This window comes from Pavona decussata, unplaced genomic scaffold (genome assembly GCF_977016875.1).
Source record: "Pavona decussata unplaced genomic scaffold, jaPavDecu1.1 SCAFFOLD_81, whole genome shotgun sequence".
Lineage (NCBI taxonomy): Eukaryota > Metazoa > Cnidaria > Anthozoa > Scleractinia > Agariciidae > Pavona > Pavona decussata.
In genome coordinates this window covers 245,403-262,651 of record NW_028145499.1, presented here as the reverse complement: position 1 = coordinate 262,651, position 17,249 = coordinate 245,403, and the positions used below count along the sequence as shown (strand labels likewise).

Sequence of the window (17,249 nt, the reverse complement as noted above, 5' to 3'; positions counted from 1 at the left end):
GATTCGCTAGCCGATAGAAATTAAAGGATTGTTACATATTCACACGCTTTTCGTTATTTCAAGAATTGAAAATGTTGATTAGTATTTCATGTATTTGTTTTTTGAATAGTTTTCTGTTGTCAGACTTTCTAATATTATCCGGTAAAGAATTCCATAGCTGTGCGCCAAATCGAGAAAATGAATTCTTTAGTTGATAAGACGTGAAGACATGATATAAAATTTGTCGGCGGTTGCTGACCTGGTGTTGTAGGAGTGTGTCATTTTAACCTGGATTCATTTTATTACCTTCAACATATACAAATTTATGTTTAAATTTACTGCTGTTGTGTAAATATGGTTAAGAGTCTGAATCATTTAGAGACTGAACATTACTGTTTTGTTACTTGCACCTTTGTTGACTAATTTAGTTGATGTTTAATTTCTGTTTCTTGGTCACCTTCTTAAGGGACCAATATATGTCACCCCAGGTACATCTGGGCATTGATAAAAAGCACTTTGAAATGGCTGGCCCAACCTTTTTTAGGTTACCATATACCTTGAGAGGTGTCTCGTGTCCAATTAGTGATGTACATGTAGCGTGTCTATTTTAAACTGTACATACCTAAACCCCCACATCAAATTGAAGCTTATAGAGCTGGCTATCAAACTAATATAATATCAAGAATTTTCAAAGAAAATAAATTGTCAAATTTTTCATGACCTCTAAATATGAACGTCAGAATCCCTTTTTGAAAGCTGCAAGTCAAAACAAATTTTGTGTTTCGCTGAATTAATTTGCTCCTCAGTTTCCAGACCCAAAGCTCTAAAAAATTGTGTCTGCATTTTGCCATATTCAATCACAGTGAAAAGTTACAAAACATTATTTTTGGAAATAGGATAAAAAAAATGAAGAGTGATTGTACAAAAATTGCTTTCGGGGAAAAGATATTTTGAATGAAAAAATTTGCAGACATGTTATTGTTCTTTATAATGTTAAACTGGCTACTTTCCAAAATTTGAAGGCAAATGAGCAAATTTCCTTTGAAAAAAAAAAAAAAAAAAATAACTTGATATGAGGGTTCAGGTGTCTACAGTTCAAACCGGACGCGCTACATCGCTTTGAGACGAGACAGCTCTAAAGGTACACGGTAACCTTAAGGTGGCCGAACACAGTTTGCGCGCGCATTACAGATTCTGTTAGTGATGCTATTAAGCGCGCGCTAGGGTTGTGGTACGTAAATACGGCGGTCGATAAAGTGATCCCTCAATTTCACATGAAATGGATAATGAAGATAAGTTTTGATCCTAAATAACTAAGTTTCTCGTTTCTGGACTCTTTTTCTTTTCTTTCCGAGCAAAAAAGTCATTCACCAAGACCTTTTGCATGCTTTTCACCTTTGCCATGAAACCCAATTAAAGCCACGCATGCGCATTTGACCAAAAAATTGCGACTGGTTGTTTTCGTGGAAATGAACTGTTTTCTAAGGAACCGCTCATTAGAATTTCGTAAAATTTGGCATGAAAATAGTTCCCTAAAAGCGTAACTCGCCTACAAAGAGAAACCTAAATCTAACAGAGGGTATCTTCACAAAACATTAAAATACAAAATCAATATTTACAGGAGATCTGTCTGTTAAAATTACATGAAAATAGTGCAACTGTGTCAGTGTTTTGTGAGTTTATCTGGATACAAAAAATGGAAAAAATCTAATGAGTACATTTTCTAAAAATAAAGGAAACCTACAATATATGGACGTTTAATAGTTTGCTGCGTTGCCATGGAAACGGTACTTAGCTCGACAAGACGTACGAAAATTCATTCTTTCTTAGTTAGTCTTGCACCATACTAATTTTGGGCGCCCAGAAGTACATAGTTTCCAAATAACGTCTTCTAACACCTGCACACTAAAAAACTGTATTCGGCCACCTTAAATACTATCTAAGAGTTCAGGATTAAACTGTTTTTTTTTTCTGTTTGAATAGCCTTTTTTCTTCGAAAAGTTAGCTGAATTTTTTTATTTACAAACATTCGTTAGTAATTATGTACAGTACAGAAGCTGTTTGTTGCAATATTTTTGAAAGCTTTTTCAATGGCAGCAAAGCAAAATACTGGTGACAAGTTGTATGCAAATTAGTCTCAACTGGTTTCTACTGCGCATGTGCCACTGTGAGCTTATATATTCCATTTAGGATGGTGCTTAGTCCGATACCAAAGTATTTTTGCATGGTTTTTGACTGTGGCAAAAGCAGATTTTAGCAAGGGCTGCTGGAATCCAAAAAGAAAAGTGGGGGACTAACCACACACTGGGATAATTACAATCAGTTGTAGGCAACAACTATTCTAAAAAGCAGTAAAATACAAAGCAATATATCATGGCATCTTTCTCCAAATTGAAGCTTTATTACCTCTAAAAAGTGCATGGTTGTTCCCAATTTTCATTTTGGATACCAAAACCACTTGCTAAGTTCTGCTTTCTCCGTACATATTGTAGTTTTAAACCACTCAAATATGCACTCAATTGCAAAAACGTTGACACCTAAAAAGCATAAACCATGATTAATAGACGGATACCAAGTTAGTCCACTAGCAACCTGGGGTGCTCTTGCGTGGGTATGAACTGGCTGTTGGTGTTCCAAAAAATCATTTTCTTAATTCTCTATCCCTTTTAAAACCTCTTCAAATTTCATTCAAATTTAGATGTATTCCCCCCTTAATTAAACCAGGTGTATTTGGAGTTATAAATTTTCCAAATGCTTGCTGTGTAGTTCAGATGCAACTCATGAATTTAACTAGAAATCTTAGATTTTAGGGAAAATATCTATTGAAATCCTAGGAGCATTTTGAAGAAATTCAGCTGTTAGTAGTAAAAACTTTGAAAAATATTACTATACTGTACACTCTTTTATTAAACCCAAGAGACTGTCAGAGAGTTACATGTATAATGCATTATTTACATGCAAAATAATATTAAATGTTTTTCCTCCAGCCACAAGGATGACAGTAAAGGCAGAGCATATGAACTTCAACAGGCTGCAGTAAAATGCATGAGAGGAATTCTGTTCTGTTACATGAGGCAAGCTGATAAGGCAAGTGTGAGCTTGGGATGGCACACTGGTGAGAGCGCTTGCCTTCCACCAATGTGGCCTGGGTTCTATTCCTGGACTCAACGTTATTATGTGGGTTGAGTTCGTCGTTGGTTCTCGTTCTTCCTCCGAGAGGTTTTTTTCTGGATACTCCAGTATTCCCCTCTCCTCAAAAACCAACATATCTAAATTCCAGTTTGATCTGGATTGTTGTCCAGCACTTAACATGAGTCTGTGGCTCAGGAGATTGCACAAGTAATCCCATGCTATTGACATTAAATTTGAATTTATTTTTTAGTGGATAGAACCATTTTGATACTTACATACATGTATGCATTAACACTACATACAGTCAAGGTGCCTTATAGAGGCACTGTTTAACCAAGGGTTAAATTTATCAATAATTTTGTGGAATGAATTGTTTGCACCCAGGTGGAGCAGTTTAAGAAGAACCAGTTAGGCCACCACTCTCTGCATGTTAAGTTTGATGTCAATACCGGAGACACAGTGGCTTCAGATTCGGAGTGGGCACATCTACAGGTACATGTGTGTCCATTTTTATTATAATTTATTCTTTAATTGCATTATTTCAGGTGGCAGGTCTCATTTTATTTTGATTTTCATCTCTGTTGTTAGATCGATGCTGTGTCCCTTTACCTTCTAACGCTTGTCCAGATGACTGCATCAGGATTGCAGGTACAGCTGCTGTAACAGTCCCTACTGACAGCTTTTTCACAAAAATGATTAAATCAAAGTTATATTTTATTAGGGTCTGAAATTAACTTTTTCCTAAGGGAGCCAACTGGCAACTAACCTAAAAATTTTGGTCGCCAGATGGAAGGGTTTGGTCACCAAAAGCAAGTGTCATTGTTTTTTTTTTTTTTTTAATTTGCCGCAAACTAAAGAAAACAATCTCTCTGGCCAGGGTATAATTTACCTTAATTTATAGTAAAGTACAAAATTAAACCTTTCAAGAAAATGTTATCATTTAACACAATATACATACAGCTACATGTATAAAAGGAGACTCGCAAAAGCCATGTAACGGATACAGAGTCCTACATCTCAAAAGGCGTGTTTGCCAATGTTCTTGTGAAGGCTTCAGATTTCTTTCTCTTATTATTTCCATTTAGTTGGAAGTAGGCTGGCATGGTATCCTATTAAGTTCTATGTTCAACACATGGGGGCCCTCTTTCTATACCTAGACTCAACTAAGAGTGCAATTTAAGTATCTGTTCTTAGTCGAAACGGAACGAAAATGCAACGACGATCAATAAGCTAGTGCCAGACCATCACACTTTTTTATTGCTTAAACCAGTCCCCCACTGCGCAGGCCTGTCACTATGCTTTTGATCTTGCTGGATCTCGCCAGGTCATGTTTTCGCCCGCGATATCCGTATTGGGAGAAGCTGCTAAAACAATGTGGTGCCAGGTAAATATGGCGATCGCAAAATCGTCGCTTCGTTTTACTACAACTGTCCACGGGAGCTTTATGTTTTCTTTTAGGAAAAGCCCTTTTACCTTGGAGTGTCAAATGCCAATGGGACGAAATATTAGTTGCCTGCTGGCGACCAGTTCTAAATTTCTAGTCGCCAACACCTAATTTTTGGTCGCATTGGCAACCAGTCAGTCGCAATTTCGGACCCTGTTTTTAAGTATTACTTGTCAATTATGTTATTTGTGAATACATTGCATTTCTCAGTTCTAGATACATGTAGATTAACAGAGAAATGTTTGTTACAATTTGATTCACATGTACGTATAGTGCAGTAAAGAATTTTAAACTTCTGTAATAATTATTATAGAAGTTTAAAATTCTCCACTGCACTTAATACTGTATGTCCTATTAGGTAAACTGTATGTATTGAGTGAATTTGCCTGATGTAGATTACAAAATAATTCAATTGAATCTGAAAACAATAATAACTATCATTTTCAGGTTTAATTGAATTATTTTGTTATCTACATCAGGCAAATTCACTCAATACATACAGTGAAGAATTTTATACGTCAAATGCAATTCATGTGAGATTCATATCGTTTTATAATGTAGATTATTTACACCAATGACGAGGTCAACTTTGTACAAAATCTGGTGTACTACATTGAACGTGCTTACAGAACTCCTGATTACGGCATGTGGGAGAGAGGAAGTAAGGAAAATGTAGGACACAAGGAACTGAATGCAAGGTACAATAGTTTTAATTAAGGATGTTGTAGTTTTGATCACAACTGGAGTTATACATAGATCTATTTGAGTGCACAAGTTTATTATTGCAACACCTGTGCTTCCATGATGTACTATACTAATAGATTGTAATAGATTACCTGAGCTCAATGCTGGGTGCACATAATTATTTAATATTTTAAAAATTCATATTTTTATGGTTTATGGCTTTAATAAGCTATGGCAGCGGCCCACATTGAACTATAAAGTCTCTCTATGATTTCCTGTTACACTGCATGTATATTACTTAGAATGCATCTTTTGTTTGGTTTGTTTTATCAGTTCTATTGGAATGGCCAAGGCTGCTCTTGAAGCAATAAATGGATTTAATGTTTATGGAATGCAGGTCAGTATATACATGTAGAGACCTATAAAATTAATTACTAAACATGTAAAAAAAAAGGTATCTAAAATCTGCTTTAAATACTGCATGCTGTGCCATACTATATCTACATGTACATGTAAATTCATCTGTACTGTAGGACATTTTTCCTATTTTGTTGTTCCAGATTCTAACCCTAACTTCACCCCCCCCCCCCCCCAACCTCCAGAACCTCTCTATAGAGGATTCTTTGATTTGCACTTGGCCATGCTTTTTGAATTGAAATTCCAGTTTAGCTTGATTCCTTTAATATTTTGGCCTTTTCAGATCCCTTAAATCCCTTCCTTTTTATTCCAGTAACTTTCCTGTTTGTGTGGGTAATTGCATAATTTCTGGAAGAACACATCCATGGTTGATACAGTGTACGGCATATTTTGCTGCGATTTTGTTACATGACATTGTTTGGTTTGGTCCAGACTATACAAACATTTGACAAAGAATCTTTCCTCTAGCATAATTTTAATTGATCTAAGAGCACCAGGAGGAAAAATATTTTAAAAAGCAATTTCACATCAGGAAGAACAAAGAAATAATTACAATTCAACACAGAAAGAAATTCATTCCAGCCATCTGCAGCCAAGCATAATATACTACTATCTGTTCGAATTCACTTATAGGGTTGTTGTTAACAAAACCATACTATTATTTAATGTTTCTGTGGGTACAAAAATATATCTCCTGGCTTTTTAAAGTTACCCTGGCTAAAAATGGGTCACACTGCCCCTTTAAATTGCTTTGAAAATTTTAAAACGTCCATAGCACATCTTAAGTATCAACAGTAATCATTAGATTAATTCTGAACAGACACCCAACCTTGTTCCCAGGGTGTGGGATATGAAGAAGAGAGACCCTGGGAACGGTGTTGACAGACACCAACTGTGTCAGCTGGTACCTTGAAGTACTGATGGGTGGGGCTGATACAAATCAAACCTGTGTTCATTTGGGTTCAATACATGTACATATTAAGGGTCCAGTATTAAAAAACACAAAAAACAGTATCATAGCAACACAGGCATACTCGGAAAATTAAAATCCAAGTTCTCATGACAGGAGTCAAACCTACATGACCTTCCAGTACTGCATGTAGTTCTGATGCTAACTGCCAATGAGCCACAGAAGACCATCTGAACTGGTAATACATGTAGTAAGGTCCTAGGTAGGACTCCTGTTGGTAAAATTGTAAATGTTTTGAACCCAGGAGTCATGTCATAAGTACGTAAATTATGATCATCCGCGTGAGTGTAGTCCTGAGAAGGACTGTTTGTGGTGACTTTGACTGACGTTTCGACAACCTGAGCGGAAGTCATCTTCAGAGTCAAGTGAATTGTGGAACGTCAGTAGGTGGTATATACGTCTCTGGTTGTTAACCTGATTGGTCAACGAAGTCCAGATGTTATTGGTTGTTCGTCAGTAAGCCGTGATGTTATTGGCTGTGAAGACTGTAAAAAGTGATTGGTGCGTTTCGATCCGTCTTTTTTTAGTCAAAAAGTCCGTGGGTCTATTGTTAGTAAAATGTCTATTGTTTGTTTGTTTCGTTGTTGTTGTCAATAAGTCGTTTGTATGGTGCAGGTAGTTGTAGGCAACGGTTGAGTGGCGTTTGTTCTAAGTTAGTAAACCAGCTTTCCAGAGTGAGTCGTTGATAGTAATTTGTACAGTAGGTAATGCACTTGGCAGAGTCCCAGTCGATTCTGTGGTTAGTTTGTAAATGGTGCTCAGCAATGTGATTGTTGATATCACCATTTCTAGTTGCTCGTTTGTGTTCAGTCAGTCGTACGTTTAAATTTCTGCCGGTCTCACCAATACCTACCTGTTGGTAGAATTTGAATTTTCTTTTTCTGAGTATACAGTGTATGGCACTATTAGTGACGGAAAAAAAAGTGTCCACATTGTATACCAGGCTTAAATCATTACATCGCATCACATTTCCTTCAAACATTCAACATTAGTTAATTAATGTACACTGTAGTAATTTCATTTGTGGTTTACAGTGTTATTAAATTTTATATTTTACTGCACGTATTTCAATAACATACAGACTCTCAACTTGAGCCAACTAATTGCATGTTTTACTGCCATCAATCATAATTACGGCGGCAACTGGCTGACCGCAAAAATACAGAAACCGACAAAGTGGATCAAAATCCACAAATCACAGTGCATGAACGTGACCTTTTGACCCTGTTGAGCGCCAAACTCTATTGTTTTCTAAGATGTCTGCAGCAGTGATTGATGGCTTTGAAAAGCATAACGGTTGGTTGAATCTTGAACTTCACAGTCTGCATGTTATTGAAAGGCGTATTAATAATTAATTGAACTCATTTAACTTCACACACTCAGGGAACCTCATCATCAGTAATCTACGTTGATCCTGATGCTCACAATCGAAACTACACCATCATGCATTCCATGCTTCCAATTGCATCATCCTCAAAGGTTTGATAAAAAAGTTAATAATAATTGAATTGCTGAGTGCAAAAAGGGCCTGTAGTACACTTTTTTAGCCCAAATTTTATTATTGTACACAAGAATGGTATGAATCATCTAATTTTTATCAATAATAACAATTTGTTTGTTGAGGGACTGATTTCACCACAGAAATATTAATTTTTAATTACTCCTTCATGTACCTTAGCAAACTTGGACCAAAATGCAAATATATATAGGTCCTTTCTGCACGCAGCCATTCAATTTCACTTCCAGGACAGCTTTCGGATATTTTTATGTAATTAACAAAATAATTAATGTGTTTTTTAGAAACGGCCTTATAGACTGAAGGAACTTTTAATTTTTTGTTGTTGCATGTTGTTTTAAGCTGTGCAAACCAAAATTTAAGTCAACTTGTCAACCACAATTGTTTTAAGTATAAAAATTATGATTGTACATGAAATTGGTTCATTTCCTTACATTTAACAGAGTTTAATTTCATCCTGTTGTCTGCAGAATGGGTGTAAATATCATTAGCAACATTATTAAGTAAACTTATGCTATTCCTAGGAAGGATCTATTGTGCGGTTGTATCGTCCACAAACTTGATACTTTTATTCCAGGAACGAGGGAGACTATCAGTCTTAATGGTGAATGGAATCACACACAGCTTAGTGCCTAGAGAGATTCCTCCTTTAGGTTATTTCCATTTATTTATGGTCGTCATTTATTTAATATGTATTTAAGGACGGTGCCTACTTTTGTTACTGCGCTCACGTTCTGCGCATCTCGAGATACTCGGGTGTCCTATGGGTGGTGCCTACTAATACAGGGATATTTTTGTGCAGTTTCAAACTATGCAGAGAAAGAAAAACTTAGCAAGTGCTCTTGGTATCGAAAAAGAAAACTTGGGGTAGCCGTCCATTATTCAGAGATAATTAAGCTTCAATTTGGGGGAAAAAACGCCATCACATAGTTTTGTCTTTTACTGTTTTAAGAATAATTGTTGCCTAACTATCTCTAAAAAAATGCGTGGTTACCCCCACTTTTCTTTTTGGATTTCAGTAGCCCTTGCTAAGATCTGCTTTCCACGCTTTGTCATAAGTCACACAAAACACTCCTTTAATAGTAGGCATTGTTTATAAAATGTTTTCAGGTTACTGACGCATCATTGTTGATGATCACTGGATTCCCTGCTTTTGCTGTGGGTGATGAATCCTTGTGTCAGCAAGCAAAAGACATGGTGTTGGAAAAACTGGAGGTAGCTACCTTATAATAATTATTGTCAACTTGCCAAAATGAAACTTTTGCACTGTGGGTGCAAGTCGGGCTTTAATACGCTGTAGGTTTAAGCATAGTTAGTAGAGGGAGACTAACTATGGTTTAAGTAATTAAAAGGAACAGGCAATGATAACATATTTAGGTAATAATCGTATTCAATCTAAAGCTTAGACACAAATGTACAGCGAGTTTTCAATCTGTACATTAAAGTGCTAACTCCTGGACATAACAAGCAAATTATAGGATTCTTTTTCTGTTGTCTGATGACCTTATAAATTGATCTCTTTCACAGGGCAGTTATGGATTGAAACGGTTCTTGCGCGATGGCTACAAGTGTGTATTGGAAGATAAAAATCGCAGGTTTTATGACAAGAGAGAACTCCAGGTGACCTGCAACACATGCTGTGTTTGTCACAGATTTTGTGATCCTTTTTTGCTTGATTCTTTTTTTAAACAGACTGAACAGATGTCATTTGAAAATGAGAGCTTTAACGTGGATAGCTGTCATTCCCCACTATATAGCTGTATGACGGTGTTTTACTGTGTACTCTGTACGCCTATATCACCATCAAAAGTGCGGGGTGGGTCGCTAGTAGTCGCAGCCCTTCTGGTATGCAACCATTTGGTTAGTCAAGATCTGGAAGGACTTTCATTTTCGTTTTGCCATTACAGAACGAATGGTCCCCTCCGATCGCAAAAATTTATAAAAGACATTTCAAAGCGATTCATACTTCACAGCTATTGATGAATTATATTTCAGGTGTTTGACGGGATTGAAAGCGAGTGGCCATTTTTGTTTGTCTATCTGGCTTTAGATGGTAACTATATACTTAGTTGTTATGCTGTTGTTATTATTACACCATTATAAAAATTGTGATGACAAAATTTATGTGACTTTATTCAACCTGGTTCCCAGGGCGTTCCCCTTGCAAATTAGATTGTAAGCCACCAACCATTAAACAGAAATTCAGTGTGAGTACCACTTGGCCTCTCTCCTTCAGCGTGGCATTAAAATGAAAGCCGCTTATAAAGTGGACTTGTTTTCTCTGTAGTTTTTTGTTGTAACATTTTTAAATCAGGCTTGTTATATCACGCATAGCCGCATTTGATATCCAAAATGGTCTTTCAATAAGAGTGTGATTTTTTTCGTTGTCATCATCCAGTCTTGCTGTCGCTTACGAACTCACAATATGACCAGCTCCCAGTTGGCTTGATAGCTCATTTGATAGAGCACTGCACCGGCATCGCAGAGGTCATGGGTTCGAATCCCGTTCAATCCTTTTTTACTGAGTTATCCTTCTCTCATAAAACAGTAATGAAATAATTTCCCTTGTGGTTACTGCATGTTTAGTTGTTCTATTTTAAGCTACACGTTTTCGCCGATTTCCTTTGCAGCACTTTTTAAAAATGATAAAAAAGCTGCTGATCATTATATCAAGAAACTGCAAGATGAGTTATTACAACACACGGATTCTGGTGAGGAGAACTTTGCCTTCCATTATTACTACGTATACGTTCTACGCGTGTCGGAACTTGAGTTTCCAAAGGACTGTGCCTCTTGATTCAAATGAATTTTTGCGCCAAACCTTGGTGCGTATGCGCGAAAAGCAGATCTTCGCAAGGGCTGTTGGAATCAAAAAAGAAAATTCGGGGTAACCACGCATTTTTCAGAGATAATTACAGCTGTAAGCTCTAATTTGAAAGGAAAAAAAATGTCAAACGTCGCTTTCTATTTACAGCTTTTTAGAATTACTTTTGTTTAATTATTTCTGAAAAATGCGTAGTTAGTGGTAACCCCAAATTTTGGATTTCAAGAGCCGTTGTATTGCTAAGATTACAAAGATCTAGGTTTTTCGTTCGTATAGTCTTAAACCATGCAAAAATATCTTTGTATTAGGAGAAACTGTCCTTAAAAGCTAGTATACATTACACGTTTACTAGTTACAAAATAGGTCTCATTATGAACCAGATTATGAATGCGAGGCCAAGTGCAAAGTTTTTATTTTGAAAATTAGTTTTCATTCATATGCAGTCAAAACGTATTTTCATATAAAAGCTTTGCATTTAGCCTCGCTTGCTTTCATAATAAGGTTGACAGCAATTCGGAAATGACTTCTGGCAGTTATCTCAGTCTGGGCCATAAGAAATTACAGAAAAAAACAAAGAGAGTCGTTGTGTGTTTAATCCGATGGTGTGTCGTTTCCTTTTTGTGTTTCTCCAGGTGACCTTATTCCACATTATTACTATGTTCCCAAAATATACCTGGAAGCCGAGCGTAAGGAGCCGCACTCTCAGATTCGGTTGCCAAGTGACGAGAATGGCGACCTGTTTCTATGGGGACAGTCTCTATTGATCATCATGCAGTTGCTAGGTACAAGTTTCCAATTCATGAGTTGCCTGCGTAGCTGATGGTTTTGTTCGCGCGGGGAGGAATGAGGAGGAGGCGGCTGGCTTCGCAGCTCGTTAAAGCAAAGATTTTTGACCACGTGAACAAAACCACCACCTATGCAGGCTAAATCATAAGCCTCTGGCTCGGGAGATTGCGGAAGCACTCTCCGTATTAATAAAATTAAGTAAATTACTTTTACAGAATGGCCAATGAAATCCCAATATTGAACTATTATCCTCCCCCCCCCCAAAAAAAAAAATAAATTAAAAAAATATATAAATAATAATAATAATAATAATAATAATAATAATAATAATAATAATAGTAATAATAATAATAATAATAATAATAATAATAATACCAATAATAATAATAATAATAATAATAATAATAATAATGATAATAATTATAATTATAATAAATTTAAATAAATAAATAAACGCCGCCTTTCCCATGGAATACACAGCAACAAAAATCCGAAATACACCCCTCTTCCCACCCCCCCCCCCCCCCACCCCCTTTTTTTTCCCTTTCTAGAACAAGTACTTCTCTGAAAATATTCCCGGAAAACAATCACCAAACGTTTTTGTTTCTTATTCATAGACGCAACAAAAACCTCCATTCTCCAATAACTACGCCCCAATCATAAAATCACTGCCAAGCTCGTGATTTATTTAGGTTGCTTGGTTTAGCCTTATGATTTTTGCTGTACATATTTTTTTCCTAAATATATTGGTACTTCAAATCAAAATCCATAGATCATTTTGTGGCGCAGCATTGTTGTTTTTGTTTCTATGGTAGCTTCCAACTTGCTGGTTGATATATCTGGATGTCGTGCAGTCCTATTTCGACATCATCTCTTTGTTCCTTAAACACCTATGGTGACGTTTGCATACATAGGGATCACGTGACATTTGTTGTTGTTTGTAGAGAGTGATCTGTTAGATGTGAATGAGATTGACCCCATTGGTAGGCACTTGTCCCGCTCAGCTAAAAATCGCTATGGTTACAGCAGCCACAGATATTCTTCATTCAAGGTAAACGTGTTCTTTGCGAACTCTGAACTTCAAACCCCATCTAACGTTTTGCGTTTTTTACTTTTGTCAATCATAATAATCGCAACAACCGACTTTCCGTAAAAATACCAGAAACCGGCAAAGTGGATCGAAATCAGCCAACCACAGGTTAAGAACTTGTCCTTTAGACGTTGTTGAGCCAAACGTGTTTGTTTTGTAACATGTCCATTGCAATGATTGACGGTACTGAAGAACGCCTGTATCGGTTGGTTTCATAGTTCGCATGTTTTTGAAAGGCGCAAGAAAGGGACATTGTCATGGCACGGAGGAACGCGTTGGAAATCCGAAGAACCCATCAATGGCCTACGAAAAAAATGATGGTCAATTTTTCTTATTCTTCTCGTGCTTGGAAACAATTCATAAATGTTTTCGGCTGATAATGATGATGGATGCCAACTTTAAAAAAGTTGGGCCGACGTTTTTATACTCTAGGATTTGAAAATCCTTGAGTATAACCACTCCCTGAAAACGTTGTTATGGTGATTTTTATTTAAATGTTTATCTAATGTGTCATACCCAAGTTTTCTCTTTAAAAGTTCACCTGTTTTCGTGTCATTTATGATCTAAAAGTTTCAATGCATAAGCAAGTTAGTTAAATATAAATCGAGCGAATTTTTGTCAAACATCGGCCTCTTTCAAACCAGACATTTTCCAGTTTTCTGTACTGCTGATGTTTCTTTCTCGTTCAAAGTTGATCTACCATTTATCGACCGCATTTAATTTGGATTTAAGAGTTAAGCACGGTCGGTGTACTGCGCCAGACTGCTACATACATTTCTCGTTTATTTGTTGTTTTTTGTCTTTTTGTTTATCCAAGGTTGCTGACTCCGACTTGGTTGTTCAAGTGTCTTTAATCTCAGAAAGCAGAAAGTAAGCAACTTAGTACACTTCGGCTTGTTTGTTTTATTCTTGATAATTTTGCTGGGGTTTCTATCACACATAAGATGTCTATGAAAAACTGCTTGCAAAAGATACAAGATGTAGAACTGAAACGAAAAAGAAAAGGAAGTATACCAATGTGTCTTTTGTTTGTGAGACGCCAGGCAAGAAATGGCAAGTATAGGGAAAAAGTAAAATATCTGCTCGCAAGACCATGCTCACATCAGATCACATTTACAATGAACGGTCTGTTAGCACGATCTTCCGAGAACATATTTTGACATTCTTCACTTTTGAATTGAAATGAAAAAAAAAATAAATTTGTATAGCACATAATTCCATGACGAGATGATCAAATGCGCTTTACAGTATAGGGACACTCTCAAGATCGAATTTGAATTTGGAAATGTCGAGTTTTGAGAAGAGGGGAAAACCGTACTGACCCGGAGAAAAACTCTCGGAGTAAGGACGAGAACCAACAACAAACTCAACCCACATATGACGCCGAGTCCAGGAATCGAATCAGGGTCACACTGATGGTAGGCGAGTGCTCTCACCACTGCCACATCCCTGCTCCCTAAATTTCTTTGCGTTTGTAACATGACAGTTTTTTTAGAAGGTGAGACGTGACTGCTAAGGCATTGCTAGTATGTTCTTCTGAAGCTTTATAATCTTCACAAACCAAATCGTTTTTTTTTTCTTTAGAAAAACACAAGAAAAGAAACTTAATCTCTTTGACATTAATAGAAATGTCGTTTTGATGCGCAAAAAGTTTGGAAGAGCTTTTTACATCTTTTGTCTTTCTTTAGGCATAGATATTAACACAACACAATCATTTTATTGACTTGCAGTTTACAGACTACCTTAGCAACATTCGGAATTGAGACGCAGACTCCACAGCAGGTTGAGCCTATACAGATTTGGCCGCCTTCAGAGCTTGTCAAGGTAATGTCTCCGGCTGATGTTTATCAGATTGGTCAAGTTGTTCCATCTCCTGATTCCCTTTAACCCCACTCTGTAGCCTTGAAATTAAAACTTCTGGCGTCATACAGCCCGGAAACCTGCTCTCTAAATAACAATTATCCTGCGAAATCACGCAGAATATAGTCTGATACTTAGCCGACGAGGCCGTAAGCTGACTTGGCTAAAATCAGGGGATATTTCGTAAGATGGAGCAAGATAATCGTTTCATTCTTCAACACATTGATAACAAAGCACAGTTTTATTGCAGAAAAGCTAGAGACGATCTTCATTTTGTCATTTTTCTCCCCGACCAACGAAATTACGTATATCGTAGGATATCTGTTGACTACGGACGACGAATATTCGTGCATCATGACCATATTTGGGCAGTGTTACAGTGTGTTGAATAATAAAGTGAAATATTCATTCACTTGTCTCAGATGATGATATCTTAAGTCATTATTAACAAATCGACGGCAGTTTTCTATGGTCTATACTCTTATAGACCATAAAATGACGTCAAAAAATCTTCAAAACTCAAGTGGAACCACGAGCCGCAGGCGAGTGGTTTCACTGCCAAGTTTTGAACATTTTATGGCGACATTTTATGGTCTATAAGAGTATAGACCATAGAAAACTGCCGTCGATTTGTTTTTTACAATAACATGGAAAAAGTGCGAGCAGAATTAGCTATTTTTTCGTTGAGAAAGCGCGCGCGTTACATCTGACGTCATTTTTATTGTCTGTACTCATATAGACAATAACTACGAGCCAATCAGCGCGCGGGAATTTGGACAGTTATTGTAAAAAATCCATTGGATAGGTAGAGGTTTCTACAGTGTACGTGTGGAGTTTGCTTCAGAAATACGCGTTTCTAGGACGTTGTTAATTACGGTTTTGTAAGTGGTCACCTTGTAGTAGAAGGTGAATACTTAGCTTCCATCTAAATGTCAATTAATTAATCCATTCCCAGGTATACAAGCGCCTTGGAGTCAATCGCAAACTCGGATTGTCGGGGCGTCCACCGAGGCCGATTGGAACTCTGGGAACCAGTAAGGTAAACAGCTTTTGAAGCGTGATTATTGCTATTATTTGAAAAAGTCAAATTAGAATTGATGTGGATAATTTCATTTTTGGCCGCAGATCTATCGTATCATGGGTAGAACGGTGGTTACATATCCCAAGCTTCTTGATGAAATTGATTTTTATATGGCATTGGACATGTCGCTGCTTATCGATGAAATTAAGGTAACAACAGTATCTATTAAACAAATCATGGAATTTTAATGTTTGTTGTTATAGACATACTCTTTCTATTTTGAATGATCGCGCGCTAATGAAGCTCTTGTCTTGTTTCAATCATTTTGTCAAGATTTTCCTTGTCCGCATTCATGTAGCTGATTGTAAACTCGGTTTCGATTCATTGCCTGTTAATATACCGTAAACATGTTCTTAGTAAGATAAGTATATTTGAAAGACCTACTCTGCCACTTAAAGTCGCTTAAAGTCGCCCAAAATTGCCTTAGGTCGCTCAAAATCGCTTCATTTTACAGCGTGTGTTACTGAACCCGGCTTAAGTTGCCTTAAATCACCTTAGTCGCCCGAATTACGGTGACTTTAGGTCGCAGAGTAGGCCTTCTGAAAGTGTGACAGTCTGAGATTGTAGGGTGAATGGATGGAGTCGTAACTGTGGTCCCACTGAGGACTCGGTTGAAACCACAGTCTCTCAGTTAATTCATTGGTCCATGGATTAAAACGGTGCCAGAGACTTGTAGAACTCGAGCCCATAGTCATCGTAAGGGCAGAAGTTCTGTTAGAAATCACCAACTCTTTAGCTGCTATCAGATTTGTTATCCCAATGCGTCAATTGCAAGTTTTAAGTTGTTGTATGTTTCTGTTTATCAGACAAATTTAGCGTTAACTCGCAATAACTGGAACATGAAGGGACGACCCACGCTGTGCCTCTTGTTGAGAGAGAAAAACTTACGGTGAGTGAAAAGGAACATTATTTTATAGCAAGAAAGTCTGGCGGATGGTCTGGGTGCTAATAATTAGCTTCCTCTCAGTCGAATCTTCTTCGGATGTAACTCGAGCAAGATCACTCGCGAGAAACTTTCAGGGGATCATCAGAACGTTTCGGATAATAATCGCACAGATGTGGTCCTTACCTCTCTTCCCAAAGTTGTGGGTAAACCCATTTCTTATCGTTTTTTTTTTTTTTTTTTTTGTTTTCGTAGGGTCGATCACCTACACCAGACCTCTAGCTGTCGTTCGATCTAAAAGGGACAATCGGTGGTCGCGATTTTTTTTTCTCCGTTTTGAAAGCTAAGCACTCTGAAAGCTACATGCAGTGCCAAAAAATAAATAAATGTACGGTAACAAAGAAAACTAGACAAGAGGGTTTTGACATTGCGAATTTCGGTAAATGCGAAACATCGCCCGTAATTCGGCAACTTTTGGGGAAACCAGTAGCTTTTATTTCAGCAATCCTCAGGAAATTGCGGCGAAGTCAAAAAAGGGTTGTTGCCCGCTTCAGCAGAAAAAGCCGTATGCATGGGAAGATGG

The 17,249-nt window shown here is 37.2% G+C and overlaps 3 protein-coding genes across 3 annotated transcripts in view; 1 reads left to right on the top strand and 2 right to left on the bottom strand.

Moving 5' to 3' along the window:
• The window catches only part of LOC146476058 (microfibril-associated glycoprotein 4-like), a 207,812-nt gene that overhangs the window by 40,610 nt on the left and 149,953 nt on the right, over nt 1-17,249 (bottom strand). The gene's annotated exons all lie outside the window — the stretch shown is intronic.
• The window catches only part of LOC146476063 (microfibril-associated glycoprotein 4-like), a 125,893-nt gene that overhangs the window by 40,610 nt on the left and 68,034 nt on the right, over nt 1-17,249 (bottom strand). The window lies entirely within an intron of this gene.
• Nucleotides 1-17,249, top strand: part of LOC146476067 (phosphorylase b kinase regulatory subunit beta-like) — a 37,257-nt gene that overhangs the window by 3,128 nt on the left and 16,880 nt on the right. The window contains exons 3-19 of the mRNA XM_085115003.1: nt 2,967-3,066; nt 3,496-3,603; nt 3,700-3,759; nt 5,117-5,253; nt 5,573-5,636; nt 8,010-8,105; nt 9,253-9,357; nt 9,670-9,762; nt 10,138-10,195; nt 10,773-10,853; nt 11,599-11,748; nt 12,697-12,803; nt 13,660-13,712; nt 14,573-14,666; nt 15,658-15,741; nt 15,828-15,932; nt 16,590-16,672. Of these exons, the coding sequence (XP_084971129.1) occupies nt 2,967-3,066; nt 3,496-3,603; nt 3,700-3,759; nt 5,117-5,253; nt 5,573-5,636; nt 8,010-8,105; nt 9,253-9,357; nt 9,670-9,762; nt 10,138-10,195; nt 10,773-10,853; nt 11,599-11,748; nt 12,697-12,803; nt 13,660-13,712; nt 14,573-14,666; nt 15,658-15,741; nt 15,828-15,932; nt 16,590-16,672 (1,578 nt within the window). The remainder of the gene's footprint in view (nt 1-2,966; nt 3,067-3,495; nt 3,604-3,699; nt 3,760-5,116; nt 5,254-5,572; nt 5,637-8,009; nt 8,106-9,252; nt 9,358-9,669; nt 9,763-10,137; nt 10,196-10,772; nt 10,854-11,598; nt 11,749-12,696; nt 12,804-13,659; nt 13,713-14,572; nt 14,667-15,657; nt 15,742-15,827; nt 15,933-16,589; nt 16,673-17,249) is intronic.